The sequence below is a fragment of the Zonotrichia albicollis genome, chromosome 1 (assembly GCF_047830755.1).
Source record: "Zonotrichia albicollis isolate bZonAlb1 chromosome 1, bZonAlb1.hap1, whole genome shotgun sequence".
NCBI classification, from domain to species: Eukaryota; Metazoa; Chordata; class Aves; order Passeriformes; family Passerellidae; genus Zonotrichia; species Zonotrichia albicollis.
Window position 1 is genome coordinate 17,607,413 of NC_133819.1, and position 14,209 is coordinate 17,621,621.

General features: G+C 39.4%; 1 protein-coding gene across 5 annotated transcripts in view; it reads left to right on the forward strand.

The window, feature by feature from the left end:
• Positions 1-14,209, forward strand: part of ARHGAP21 (Rho GTPase activating protein 21) — a 110,182-nt gene that overhangs the window by 72,756 nt on the left and 23,217 nt on the right. For 2 of the 5 annotated variants that reach the window (XM_074534876.1, XM_074534883.1), the window contains exons 7-8: positions 5,208-5,237; positions 6,779-8,732. In XM_074534876.1, the coding sequence (XP_074390977.1) occupies positions 5,208-5,237; positions 6,779-8,732 (1,984 nt within the window). Of the gene's footprint in view, positions 1-3,917; positions 5,041-5,207; positions 5,238-6,778; positions 8,733-14,209 lie in introns of those variants that run through there. The other 3 variants (XM_074534894.1, XM_014269540.3, XM_074534879.1) reach the window with 3 other exon arrangements.

Sequence of the window (14,209 nt, forward strand, 5' to 3'; positions counted from 1 at the left end):
CTGTTTTGTAGCCTTTGGATAACAAGTTTAATGCTAAAATGCTGTTTAAATTTTGACAACTTTCCAGTTGTTCAAAAGCTTTTTGTGCTATGTGGAAAATACTGAATGTAAAGGTGCTCCATAGAGTAAATTGAGTTTTCTAAGCCTATTTACAGGTGAGCATTATTATGAGTACTGTCAGTAGGCTTTGTTGTGTGTAGCATGTCCTCTGTATGCAGGAGTTTTGGACCATTTTTTCTGGGAATGTTTCATCTTGGAAGATACTAACTGTTCCTTGTGCATGCAAAAAAGAATACAGCCTTCAAGTCACTGATTTTCGAAGTACCAGGCACTTGAAAATAGCACTCTTTGAAAAATGGTATCTTTAATATGATCTGCATTGGAGCTGTTTATTTGGAAAGTTATTTGTAATGTATGTAGCATATTATCATTATATATGATGCATATTACAGGTAAATATATGTAGATATTATTTTGTAGATGTATATAACTATTTTGTGTATAAAACATACATACTATATGTAAGGTATCCTTTTGATTCACCATTCATTTTTTAGCACTTTTCTCACTGCACTCACTCAAAAGTTCATATTCCCTGACTTTTAGCCTGTCTCCATTAGTTTCATTTCTTAAAAAACGTTTCCTTTCAGGAATGGTCCCTAAAGGTAAGAGGTTACTTCTGGTCTTAAGTGTTGTCACTTAAATTCTGGTCTTAATTAGTTGTCACTAATTAAATTACATTTAATTAGTCTCCAAATCTGTTGAAATGTTCCTTAGCCTTCCAGAAAGAACTTTGCAGTTTCATTTACAGAAAGATGTTATCGAACATTCTATGAATAATGGTAAAGGTGGAAATGAAAGGTGGCTGTTTACTACTGTGTTTTTGATAAATTTAGAATCATTCCGTAGAATTACAGGCCAGTGAAGCTGCAGATCAGTAACTGAAAGTTTACCACATTTGAACAGAAATGTTTGTTTTGTCATAGATACTAGGGGAACCAAAAATCCTAGATGGGAATTACCAGGAAGATGAGTAAAAGTCAACTGAAGCAAAGATTTTCTTTTTTTTGTTTTTCCTTCTTTCTAGTCAGGTAATATGGAAATTCCCAGTATGTTGGAAGATCTGTACAGCAGAGGAGAGGAGAGAGTGCTGCATTATCATTTCTGAACTTAGAATTTTTGTGGGATTTAGTGGCTCTCAAGGCCTTGTAGTACCCTGAAATTGCCAGCTGTGCACCTATAATTAAAACAAAAATAAAAGGGGGGGAGAACCTCCTTTAGCAACAGCAAAAAGAAAAATAACTTCCATGAGGGAATGTATCCTAGAGTTTTACATGCCCCAGTAACCTCGAGTCTCTGACTACAGGTCTGCCCACAGTTGGCTTCCATGTTAAATACTGCCAGTTTAATTTTGTTTTACTTCCTGTGACCATCCAGTTGCATCAGACCTAGTGGAGCAGTATGGCAAACTGGGAAATACTTTCATTTGCTTTATCTTTTAATGAAGATAGAGATGTTTTTCTAAGTAGCTGTATTTAGTCCTGAGACTTGGAGCACTTTTTGGTTCCAGGTTTTGTGCTGAGTTACTGATGTGCACAGAGGTTAATATTAAAGCTGTGGCAGCAAGTACAATGGAAGGCAGGGTGTGGTGTGAAGACACAGTGACCTAGAAGAAGAGACCTAAATTTTGTTGTCAAACAGTGGATGCTAGAAAATACCATTTGCATCAACACTCCTAGCCACAATTTAGACATGAAAATCTCTTACACAGCTTTTATTTGGAAAAAAAAACTTATTTGGCCCAAGGGCATTAAATTTTATATACTAAAAATGCACTGCCTTTAGGAAGAAAGAGTATGCATTTTTTGGGTTTTTTTTCAAATACCATTATCTGACTGTAGTGTTTGGGTGTCTCAGAGTAAAATGGAAGCACTTGAACTGTATTACTAACATTCTTGCCAGAACAAACTGTAACTAGAAAATGTTTCCTTTTAAGATAGAGGTGAACCTATTCTGGTGTGCAGTGCAGTTTCCACACTCATGATGACAGTGAGATTAGGTTAAGACTGGGGAAGAGAACAATTTACTAGTGAAGAAATAAAGTCTGAAGCCAAACTGGTTGTAGAAGTAAAGAAGAATGCCTCAAGCCCAGTCTTGCGAGGAGTTGGGAGTGTTAGCTTCTGATTCATCAAAATGCTTGTCACCGCTTTGTGAATAGTTCTGTTGAAATTGGTGTTGTTATTCACCCTGTAGTGGAGTGAAGCACACCCATCCTCAGTGAAACATAGGTATTGGAATATGAATCCCAATATAACCAGTTAGATGGTGCCTGGGCCAGTTCTGACCCTCGCTGCTGGGCCAAAGGCAGCACTGTGGTGTTTTACCCCAGTGATACCTTGGCTGGCGGCAGAGTGCAGCGGGGCACAAGACGCAAGTCCAGGCTTGTCAGGACTCCGTTTACCTCAGGAGAGAGCTTCTGGCGATGGTGAAGAGAAGGAAGGAGTGGATTCTGCTGGAAGGTTATATCCAGATGTTTATTCCATGGGTGCAGAGGTCTACACCGGGACAATTCTTCCAACAGAATAGAGGCCGCATGGTCTCATTAACATTTTAAGCTCAGGGCAGGGGAAGGGGAGGGGACAGGTGAGCCACCAACCAGGTGAAGGGGCAGGGTCTCAAGGGACTAGGGACACCTATCACACGACGCCTTGCTGGTATGTTAGCCTGATTGACAGGGCACACTCAGCGAGGGGCGAGGGGGAAGGGAGAAGGTAAAACAGGACATTGCAACACACTGCAACACATAGGGCTCCGTGTTTTCATGGATTTGGGCTGATGGGTGTTGGATATGGTCAGTTTGAGCTCTTGAAAGTACAGGGTTTCCCTGTGATTCTTTCCCAGAGGAATCCCCATGCACTTGACTGTTACTGTTCTAGCATCTAACAGCATGAAATCAGGGGGGTAAAATTCAGCTGAATTTTAGGTGGTTAATAAATACCTTGTAAAATTGTGTATTTGCTTAAAATATATTTTGCCTATCATGAATGTTTTACCTTAGGAGTTAAACCCTTAACGGTTCTACAAATGCGCAGTAAGAAATTAATCTTTTACCACAGGAGTTTGCAAACTTTGGGCAAACAAAACCAGATTGCAAGGTGGGAAGAAATGGTACCCAGTAACTAGAAACATGCTGAGTTCTTACTGTAAGAGCAGTAATTTTCTTCTAGTAATTGTTGTAGAGCTGTTATCCATCAGAGCAGTTAATGTCACTCTAAATTGCTGCATTTGTATGTTAGTCTTTTGAAACTGCCATTGTTTTGAGAAGGTGAAAAAGAGCTCATAAAACATCTAGTAGACTAATTTTGGGACCATGTTGAGACTTCCGAATAACTGCTGAGTATCCGGTTCTGAAAATGGAAGGCTGGTGTCTAAATCAGAAGCATCACTAATCTGGATATTAAAAAAATATTTTTGTTCTCTGAATTGTGATCTTTTTTTCTTTGGCTGATTTGGTTTTTGCTATAAGACTGTAAACACTTAAAATTCAGCCATACCCTAATGATATTTTTATTAATGTGTCCTTAGAGATTAAAGTAGCTTTTTTCATATGATTTTTTGTTAGAGAAACTAAAGAGAGAGAGACTAATACTTAAGCTGTGTTTTGTGTGGTTGCAAAATATGTTAAATATCAAAACAATGTATGAACTAATAAATACATTGGTGTATTTAAAATTTCTTAGTCTCTAAACCTCTTCTAAAAATCTCATTACTTTGTGCTTAAGGCAGTTAAAATATTTCATTAATAAAAAGGCTGATAATACATCCTTCAGTGTGACATTTGCAGGATACATCCATCAGTTTCTTTGTAATTTGCATTATTTTCTGTAGGCCCTTAATCAGAGTTATGAAACAAAGGTATCAAATACTCTGTGGAAGTATCACAGTCTCTTTCTTGAAAGTATTCTCTGCTTTGTTTCAGTGCTTTATTGGGTAGTGTGTAGAATGAGATTGAGAGAAGTACACTTTCTAGTAACTGTCTTACACAGAACTGGCAGTCTGTCTGTCTTATATACCTGCAATCATAGAAACATAATTTTTTGGGGGAGGGGAAACCTAACTGATCTCATTTTGGACCCTGTGGGAATGCTGTCTTCTGAAGGTGATATTTTAATACCTGTGATAAATTTTGTCAAGAACTGAGAACTTATTTTTATACTCACTTGTAGTCTTTGGCTACAATCAGATCACACCAGCTTTGGAATTTAGCCTTTCTGCTGTCAAAGTCAATGAAGCATTGTTTGTCAGGGGAATGTTTTTCAAAAATATGAATGTGTTCTTTTCTGTTGGTGTAATGTGTGCACATCCCAGAGAAGGTGGGATATTGGCTGTTTTATCAGCTGTATAAATTGATAATTATTTTCTGATTAGGGGCAGTGTATGATGATTTTTGTTTGTCTTGCATGCCAGAAGGATCTCACTCAATCTGTTTTCTGAGTCTTCAGCATCTGTTCAATTTTTTTCAATTTAATTCTTCATCAAGATCTTAAATAGCCATTTATTTAAAGGTTTAGAAATATTTCTCTTCATACATTCCTTTCCCCCATTAAATGTGTCAGTGGAAGCCTGTCCTGATTTTTACTATAAGTGGAGGGAAAAAAATTACAGATCACATGAGGAGAGTATTTCTGCAGCATCATTCCTCTGATTTCAGATGTAGAGGCTGAAGGCAGCTGCAGTCAGCTGACAGTTGGTGGTCATGTTCGGATATACGTGAGGAAGGGGCGTGCTGTTTCAAGTGCATAATGAAGCCGTTGTTTCGTCACCAGGAAGCAGGGATGGATGGTAGCAGCCCAGGGAAATGAGAGACAGTGATGTTGCTGTAGTGCAAGGGAAATCTCATCACACGGAGCCAGAGCTCTCTGCAGGCAGCTGTAGGGATGCACAAGGCAAAATGGCACAAACGTGTTTTGCTTTCTGTAAAGGTACAGGATAAACGTAAGGAGCAGATTAACGCCTGAGATGGACATGCTCACAAGGAGGGTGAAGTTATTTTTTATGCTCTACTGCCCTTTATGTCTGTTGGTACCTTCCAGTGAAATCAGTGTTAGCTGTATTTTTAGCTTGCTGTAGTCAACATCAATATAACAAGATAATTCTGTCTTTACATCTGTAAGCAGTTTTTACTGTGTTTTCCTATTTTCTGCCAGCTGCAGTTTACAAAGGATGTCACAGCACTGGTAAGAAATGTACAGTAGCCATTTCTCTGGTTTTGTAAGGCATGTTTTTCTTAATGATTTGTGAGAAGCAAGAATATGAAACAGCAAGTTTTGATAATGAGCTAGATAGTCAGAGCTGAATTTTCTTCGTAATGCTGATCTCTTGATTTGTGGTTTGTGCCTGTGTTATTTGGTCTGTTTTCTCTCAGTATGCTTTAATATTTTGCACTTCACTAATGCTCGGTGTAACATTGCAGCAATATTGGAAATGCCTCGCCCTCCTCTCTACTTTGCTCTGTGTTAATTTTATGGCTGCACTTGGGCTTTTATAACTGTCTGCTCTTAAGGCAGAGCACATTGATATACTGGAATTGAGCATGTTATGATTTGAACAGGAAATGCTGTGATATGATAGCACTCCTAAGTGTATAAAAGCCCTGAGAAGTTATTTTAATCTTCTGTTACATTGGCAGGCTCTGCATTGGTTCTTTATTTCATTATGTTCAAACTGAACAAAGTCATGCTGAAGTTTTTCAATAATAGAATATTGTTTAAGTATGCTGTATGCTTCTCATTGATATATTATTTTGAATGTTCTCTTAATTTCACATTGACAAATGCTGCTTTCAGAAATGCTGCAGAAACGTACTAAGTATAATATAACCATCTTTTTCTTAGGAGTCAGGTTGTTATGCATGAAGATGCAAAGTGCACTAAGGAAATTAGAGATTTCATTTTGGGTTTCAATAGTGCATGGGCAGTGGTGAATATGAATTTTCATACTATTTTACCTCAAAGTAAAAATGCTAAATATCATTAATATTTTTTACAGTAAAATTTATGTACCATGTACTTGCTGTATCCTGTAAAATATAAGATGACTTACAGGGTGTTGGCTCACAACAATATGTTACTGCTTCAATTTATTCATTAGATGTTTAGGAAGAGTAGCTTTTATGTAGAAGACATTATGTATGCATATTTATTTTATTTATATTAAAAATTATTTATTTATATTTTGTGTGTGTATTATTTGTCTGTACTTTTCATATGTACTGCAATAAGTGAACAGAGTTGTTTTATACCCTAAGTGTATAGAGAATTTTCTAGTGCTAGTTGTATTTGTTATGCAGCATTTTAACCTATTGAGCGCTGTGAAATTCCATTTTCCAGCAATGAGAGGCCTAAATGAGAAAAATGTGTGAAGTATCATGTTATAAAGCAGAATTGATGGGGAGGAAAATACTGTGTTGTGTGCTCATGGATTTTGAGAAACCTGACTCAGTGCCCTGCTCGCAGTATTTCCTAGAATTCGTCATTAGTTCAGTTTTTTAATTGTTGAGGAAAGGAATGTATGCCATGATTTTTTTCTTGTTCTGTTTCTGCTCACTAAGGGGCTGGAATGCTGGTTTTATCTTTTGAACTAACATTTTGTCTGAAATTAGAGAGTGTGGATTTTGAACCTGTGCTCACCTCCCTTGAAGCTTGATCATGCAAATACTAAATGGTGAACTTCTCCATCTCCCTCACTACTGAATACTCACTTAATCTTCTCTCCACAGGCGTATTCCCAAGATGCCTACCTGAAAGGCAACGAGGCCTACAGTGGCAATGCCCACAACATACCCGAACCACCACCAATATGTTATCCACGCCTGACATCCGCAGCCTCTGTTAAGGCACAAGCTGGAGACAAGCTCCCTTCTGACTTCTCACTGGGGAAGCAGCAAGTCAGCAGACCAGTCCGGGCATTGACACAGCCAGAGAGGGCCTACAGAATGGAAATACAAGTGCCTCCATCACCAACAGACATTGCAAAATCGAATACAGCCGTGTGTGTTTGCAATGAAACTGTAAGGACTGTTATTGTGCCTTCTGAGAAGGCTGTAGATTTGACGTCTTGCAGAAATAACCATGCTGGTCCATCACACAGGACAGAGGAAGTAAGATATGGCGTAAAAGATCAAACCAGTGTAAAAGCATGGACCACCACATCACCACCATCTTTAGTGTCCACTGCCATTGTACTTCCTCAGACTCCAATAACGAGACCAGTTGATACAACTGTAACAGTAAGTAAAGCTTCAAATTATGTAGTATGTCCAGAAGGCATCCCAAACACTAGGCCTTCTACTCAAGCCACAGACTCGCCCTCGGTTTCTACTAATCACTACAGTTCTCCAACCTCCCACCAGCACATAGACTGGAAGACCTACAAGACTTACAAGGAGTACATTGATAACAGGCGCATGCACATGTATGGCTCCAGGACAATACAGGAAAGGTTGGACAGCTTAAGGGCAGCTTCTCAGAACACAACTGAGTATAATCAGGTGGTGCCAAGTCGCACTGCTTCTCAGGTACGGCGCAGGAGCACCTCGCACGACAGGGTTCCGCAGTCTGTCCAGATCCGGCAGAGAAGCGTATCCCAGGAAAGGCTTGAAGAGCCCATGCTGGTGAAAGAATGGCCACGAAGTGCTTCACAAGATACTCTGACTTCACCTTCAGCCAATGCTAGAAATCACAGGGCTCGGTCCTGGGATTATCTCAGCAAACAGGGTGAAGTGCTAGAAAATTTTCATTCTGAGAATATGATTGCAGATGCAAATGTAGATAGGAGAAAGACTTACAAATGGACAGGCTTTACTGAACAAGATGATCGGCGAGGTATTTATGACAGGTCTAGACAACATGCATTTCATATGTCCCTTCGAGGTCAAAATTTTCCTATTGCTCCAAATACTTATATTTCAGACAACAGGAGAGCAGGTAGTAGGGCTTCTCTGCCTGGTTCTCACTTTCAGAAAGTTTCACCAGATCTCAAAATGTTACAGCCTTCTCGTGATTTGCAAACTCCTGGGGGAGTTTCAAAATCTGCAGGTGTTTCACAAGAGAGATTGTGTCTCACACCAGCCAGAAGTTCTAAAAGTAGCTCTCTGAAGAACTCCACTCCCTATGCAGCAAAACCATCAATTCCCCTTAACCAGGGCCTGGATGCTATTGCCAGCAAAGACCAAAGAACAGTAAATCACTTGCATCAAAGCAGTCTGTTAAACCAACAGTCAAGGACCCGAGCTGAAGGTGCCCCAGATCACAAAACAGAAACTGGTAAAACCATCCAGCCCTCCTCTCTGGCTTCAGCTTCTGCCAAACTTGTTCAGCCAACAAGTGAGTGTTTAACTACCTCGGACAACGTAGATGGTTCCATCAGACAAAAGATTCATGGTATTGAAAGGGAAGATGTTCGTGAGTCTGAAAGTCTGCAAATGGATGTTCAGGGAAATGACAAAGACACAGTGGTCATGAGGGACAAATCACCTTCTGGCCACCAAACTCCCCAGCCTTTGAGGCATCAGTCCTACATTCTTGCTGTAAATGACCAAGAGGCAGCCTCAGAGAATACCTGTTGGTTACCTAACGATGCTCGGAGAGAAGTCCACATAAAAAGAATTGAGGAAAGGAAAGCATCGAGTTCCAGCCCACCTGGTGACTCTTTGGCTTCAATTCCATTTATTGGTGAGTTAAATTATTTCAGTGTACATCAAATGCTTTTCCCTCCTTAAGATGATGAAAATTAAGATGCCAGGTAGCTGACTGCTATTCCTGTAAACCCTGAGGTTGAGAGGCATGGGAGATTTTTCTCATCTAAAATAACTTCGGGTTGATAAAAGGAAAAATATTTTTCAATGGAGAAAAATAATATTCTGTTTTGTTTGGGGGTCCTGGAGAATGAATGTAAAAAAGCCCACAGTGATCTAGTATTTTTCTAGAGTTTTCTTTACCCTGTGGGTAAATCTGCGTTACATAACTCCATCTGGTTGTCACTCCACATAATGTTTGTGATGTTACATATATGGACAACTGGCATTTGCAGCACCTTTCAAATACTTGTACTTCTCTAGTAAAAAAACATACTTGAAATCCAGTACAGAGAGAATATGGATGCAAATCCATGTAAGAGTGATTTCTGGGGAACAAAGATGTTTTTCAGCTGAATAGGTATGGTGAAAGCCTTCTGAGACAGATGGGGAATAGATGAAAGCTGTTTCAGGTGAAGGGATAGCAATAAAAAGAGGTGGATTTGCAAGTAAAGATGCTAATGTGGATATGAATGAAAGGGTTTGTAGAAGCAGAATCCGAGAAGGCAAAATGATTTTCCTGTGTGCTGTGACACAAACAGGGTTGGAATTATAGGGAGTTGCTGGGAAGGGCAGTGAAGAAGAAAAGAATCCAAGGATTGGATATAGTAGAAAAAAAAAATTATATTGGATGTTGGATATGTGATGATGAATTAGTGTCTTCTGCTGAAGAGAGAGTTACAGTGGCACAGCATTTCTGTTCTATCCAAGAAGTCAATGCCTCTGTTGTCTTTGTCCTGCTGTTGTTGTTGGGTTGGATTTTCTTTTGTTGTGGCTGATTTAATCCTTTGTAGTCTGGATGTCTGTACATCATTTTCCACAGGAGTTGATTTATACCTGACTCTCTGTGCTCGTGAATGTAGTGTAGGAAGTATTTAGAAAGTACTGAATACAGAATTTTGATTCTCAGTCTCAGCAGTGTGAAAAACAACTCTTTTTAATGATACTTTTTTTTTTTAACACATGGTGTTAATGGAATTACAGATACAGTGTCTTAGCATAATTGTCTTCTGTTGGGGATCTGAAGCACTGATTTTTTTTCCCCTAGCGTTATGTATAGTATCTGCTACTAGTTGAAAGTGAGTAACCAAAAAACAGTGAAGAAGCTTTGTGTTCATCAGAAAATGGATATCATACAAAAGATACAATAATTCTGTTCTTTTGACAAGATACTGGTAAGACATTAAAAAGTACTTTCTTAGCAAGCAGGTACTGCTTTTGTTGGGTTTTTGATTTTGAATGGGAGTTGTATAGATCTTTTTCATTCTTGTTACTACTGGATGCATCAGTGTAATTTTAGATTCTTCTTCAGACCCAGCCAATCTTTAAGGATTAGCAAAGTTTGTGAGGCATGTAACTGATCTTTGTGCAGGATTTTTCAATACTCTGCCTAAAATCAGTGTTGGGCTCCTGACAAACATTCCGTGTTTGCTGGAAGCATTTTAATCCCATACAGATGAAATGTCATGTTAAACTCAGATCAAGATTGGTAACATCAAACCCAACCTTTTTGTTCACCATCTCCTTTCTTGGTTTTGTCAAAGATTCTCCATGAACTTTTATTTATGTGACTTGTTTCCATATTTTGGAGAAATGTGTTGAAAGTTCAAGGAAGCCTTAAACATGTCAGTTAAACTGTATTTGGTAGCAGCTGAGCAGTTCAGAAGGAACAAAATTGTAACTCTCCATTGCAGCCTCTTGGCATAAAACCCCATGGGATAGAATTCTTATAAGCCTCTTGGAATGAAACCTCCCAAATGTTCCAGAAATACTGAAACCTGATGCTTCTGGAGCTTGGGCACTATCTGAGTCAGCATGGTCCTTGTGGCTGTCTTCCTAGCAAGAAATTCCTGTGCCAGTACGGGGGCTGTGGAAAGTTTCTCCCCAACTCCAGCACCTTGACGAGGAAATAATGGATAAGAAATAATGAATATTTCCTTGAGGAGGAAATAATGAATATTCTCTGTGACTAGAAAGAGCATGAGATGTTATGGAAGTGGACCACTTCTTATGTTAGCGTTTTATATGCATTATTCTAACTTTGCTTGTTTTGCTATCATTATGCCTAATTACAACTTCACTTGTTAAAAGCTGTGCTTAATCAGGCAGATAAAGCCCTAGATCTGCTTTGAAATTCAGTTAAAGGATTTTTAACTCTTCAGATGGAAAATCACTGGGAGTTTTGGTTTAGGGTTTTCTTTTGGGTTTTGAGTTCTTTTTTCCTTCTCCGATTATTGAGAAGGATCTTAATTTGAATAAAGACATACCTTGGAGTATGGCAAATGGCTTTATTTCCCTTATGCTTATATCCATGAAGTAGGGTGTTTGGCATTCTTAGGTTTTGTTGGGTAGAACTAATTTAATACACTTACTGAAGTTACTTGTACAGTAGATACTTGGAGTAGTGTAGAAATGTAAATGTGGGGGAGGGTAACAAATATCTTCCAAGGTCACATATTGCTACCTTTTAAAATATGCGTGGTATTTAAAATATTTGTGGTGTGTCTATTTTTATCACCACTTTCTGCTTATTAAAAGTAGTAGATATGGCCAGGACTGTATTTTGGTAGAAATTCAGCCAGGAGCAATTTGCTTTGGTAGCAGTGTTTTGTGACTGGCCCACTTCTGAGAACAGCACAACATCAGGGTGATTTTAGCTCTGCGTAAGTAGTTCAGTGCCCTGCACCACAAACAGAAATCCAAGCCGAGTTTCTGTTGAGCTTCCTTACAACAGATTCTTGCAGGGATCATGGTGGGTTACTGAATAACTGCCTTTTGACACTAATATTTTCACAAAGGTAGTTCAGAAGCAGGGAGATTTAAATTTTAACCTCTCATTTAAATAGAAATGAGAGATCTGTTCAGACCAAACCTAGTAGGTAGCTGTAATATCTTGTAGTGGAGAAACCAATTTGTTTGAAAATATTAGATAAAATATTGTGTATTCAAACTCTTCAGGTAAGCACCTGTTCTTGGGGGGTGATGAAGCTGCCAGCTTTACAGATAAACATACAGTGGTATTGCACACTTTACTACTTTCCATGTGCTACTAAATGCAGGATATTGTGGTTCTCAGAAAGCTGCTCTTTCTATTTCAGGTCCAGAGAAAAGCTATGTTCTTAAAATGCTCTCTATTGTTTCAAACTAAACAAATTAGTCTTGTGGCACTCTACTGTTTTTACCCAGAAAAGGTCTCACGTGTTCCCTAGACTAATAAAAAATACCATTTTCTCTATCAGTGACTATATTAGCAATCATGGTGTTTAATGTGCATTTTTCGGACTTGCAATTTTTGCATGATTTCTGTGCTAGAGGACAGCAAATGATAATTTTCTGGCCTACTAAGTAATTTTTGGATGAGTTAATCTTCACTGGAATGGAAAGTAGAATGCTGCTAAACATCCTGATAGACGTGGATGACAAGTGGTGTCTCTTAGGGGCCCTTTCTGGGACCAGGGTTATTAAATATCTTCATTGGTGACACAGAGAGTGCTGTTGAGTGCACCATGGCAGATTTGTGGGTGATACCAAGCTTGAGACGTGCTCTTGCCACACCTGAAGGATGGGATGTCGTCCAGAGGGACCTGGACAGCTCGAGAAGTAGGCTCATGGCAATCTGATGTGGTTTAACAAGACCAATGCAAGGTGCCCTGAGTCAGCACAGGCTGGGGAATGGACAGTGAGAGCAGCCCTGCCCAGGGGGGCTTGGGGGTGCTGGTGGGTGAGAGGCTGGACATGACCCAGCCATGGGCCCTCCCAGCCCAGAGAGCCAAACCTGCACTGGGCTGCCTCAAAAGCAGCCTGGGCAGCTGCTAAAGGGAGGGGATTCAGCTCTCTGCTCTGCTGGTAAAGGGAGGGGATTCAGCCCTCTGCTCTGCTTTGGTGAGACCCCACCTGCTGCATCCAGCTCTGGGGTCCCCAGCAGGGAAGGTGTGGACCTGCTGGAGCAAGTCCAGAGGAGGGCCAAGTTTATTAGATGAAGCACCTTTCCTATGAGGAAAGGCTGAGAGAATTGGGATTGTTCAGCCAGGGGAAGAGAAGGCTTTGGGGTGCTGTAATTGTGGCCTTCCTCCTGAAGGGAGCCTGCAAGAAAGATGAAGAGAAACGTTTTGCAAGAATGTGTAGTGAAAGGACAAAGGGCAATGGATTATTTAAATTGATAAAATATTAGGAGGAAGCTCTTTACTGTGGGGGTGGTGAAACACTGAAACAGGTTGCCCAGAGAAGCTGTGGATGCCCTGTTCCTGGAAGTACATAAGATCTGGTTGGGTGGGTCCCTGAGCAGCCTGGTCTAGTGGAAGGTGTCCTGCCCACAGCAGGGGGCTTAGGTCCCTTCCAACCCAAACCATTGATGAGTTTTGTAACTGTTGAGAAAATGTTGATTCAGAATATAGTTATTTTAATACATTTCATAGACATAAATGTCTAGTATGCATGTCTGAGATATGCAGCAAGGTTGAAAATATTTTTTGCTTCTTACAATACTTAGTGTAGGGTAGAAAGAAATAAAAAAGAGATTAATCCAACCCCCATATTGAGTTGAATGAACTACTCACAGGAGAGAAATGGGGGCACTGCTTCAATGCTTAACCTGATTGCAGCATGTGCAGCTGTCAGGCCAGCTAGCTTTGGCCATTACTACTGGGTGGATGTTCTTTCCAGCTTTGCAGAGGCCTGTCACATGAAAATTAGTTTTAAACAGATATGTTTAAAAACCTTAGCCTAAATGTCATCTTGAAGTTCAAAATTATTTTAAAATAAAATCAAGTTCATAGCCATCCTATTATAGAGTTTTTCCTTATACAGTAGCATTACATAAGTACAAAGATTCTTCCTTAAAGGTGTGATCCCATTTTGAAAATATGTAGCACATGCTTACCCCAGAAAAATTTTAGGTGACTTCATTCCACTATTAATTTGTGAATAACTGAGGGAAAATTAACAGATAAAAATATCTGACCAGACTTTGATAGCATGAAAATATTGTAAAAATTAGATGAGTGTTCTCCCCCTGACTGAAACTCATATGTTAGGAAAGGTATAAGAACAGGACAAGGGTATGTGATACTTAATCTTGGTACTTTCTGTTCTCCCACTATTTGCACTTTAAAATATCTCTGAGCCAAATGTGATTTTAAGTGTACCATAAATTTCTCTATTCTCTTCTGTATTGCAGTAAAATTTTCTTATCCAATCCCCTGTATTGATTTAAATGAAGATTTGCCAGGGATTTCACAGTTGAAACTACATGGTATTTATTCCCTTAGTGTTTGTCTGTGTTTTTCTAAAATATGTCTCCTGTTGACTAAATTCGCAGTGTGGGTTGAAAGGGTCCCCAAGGACCGTCTGGTTCCA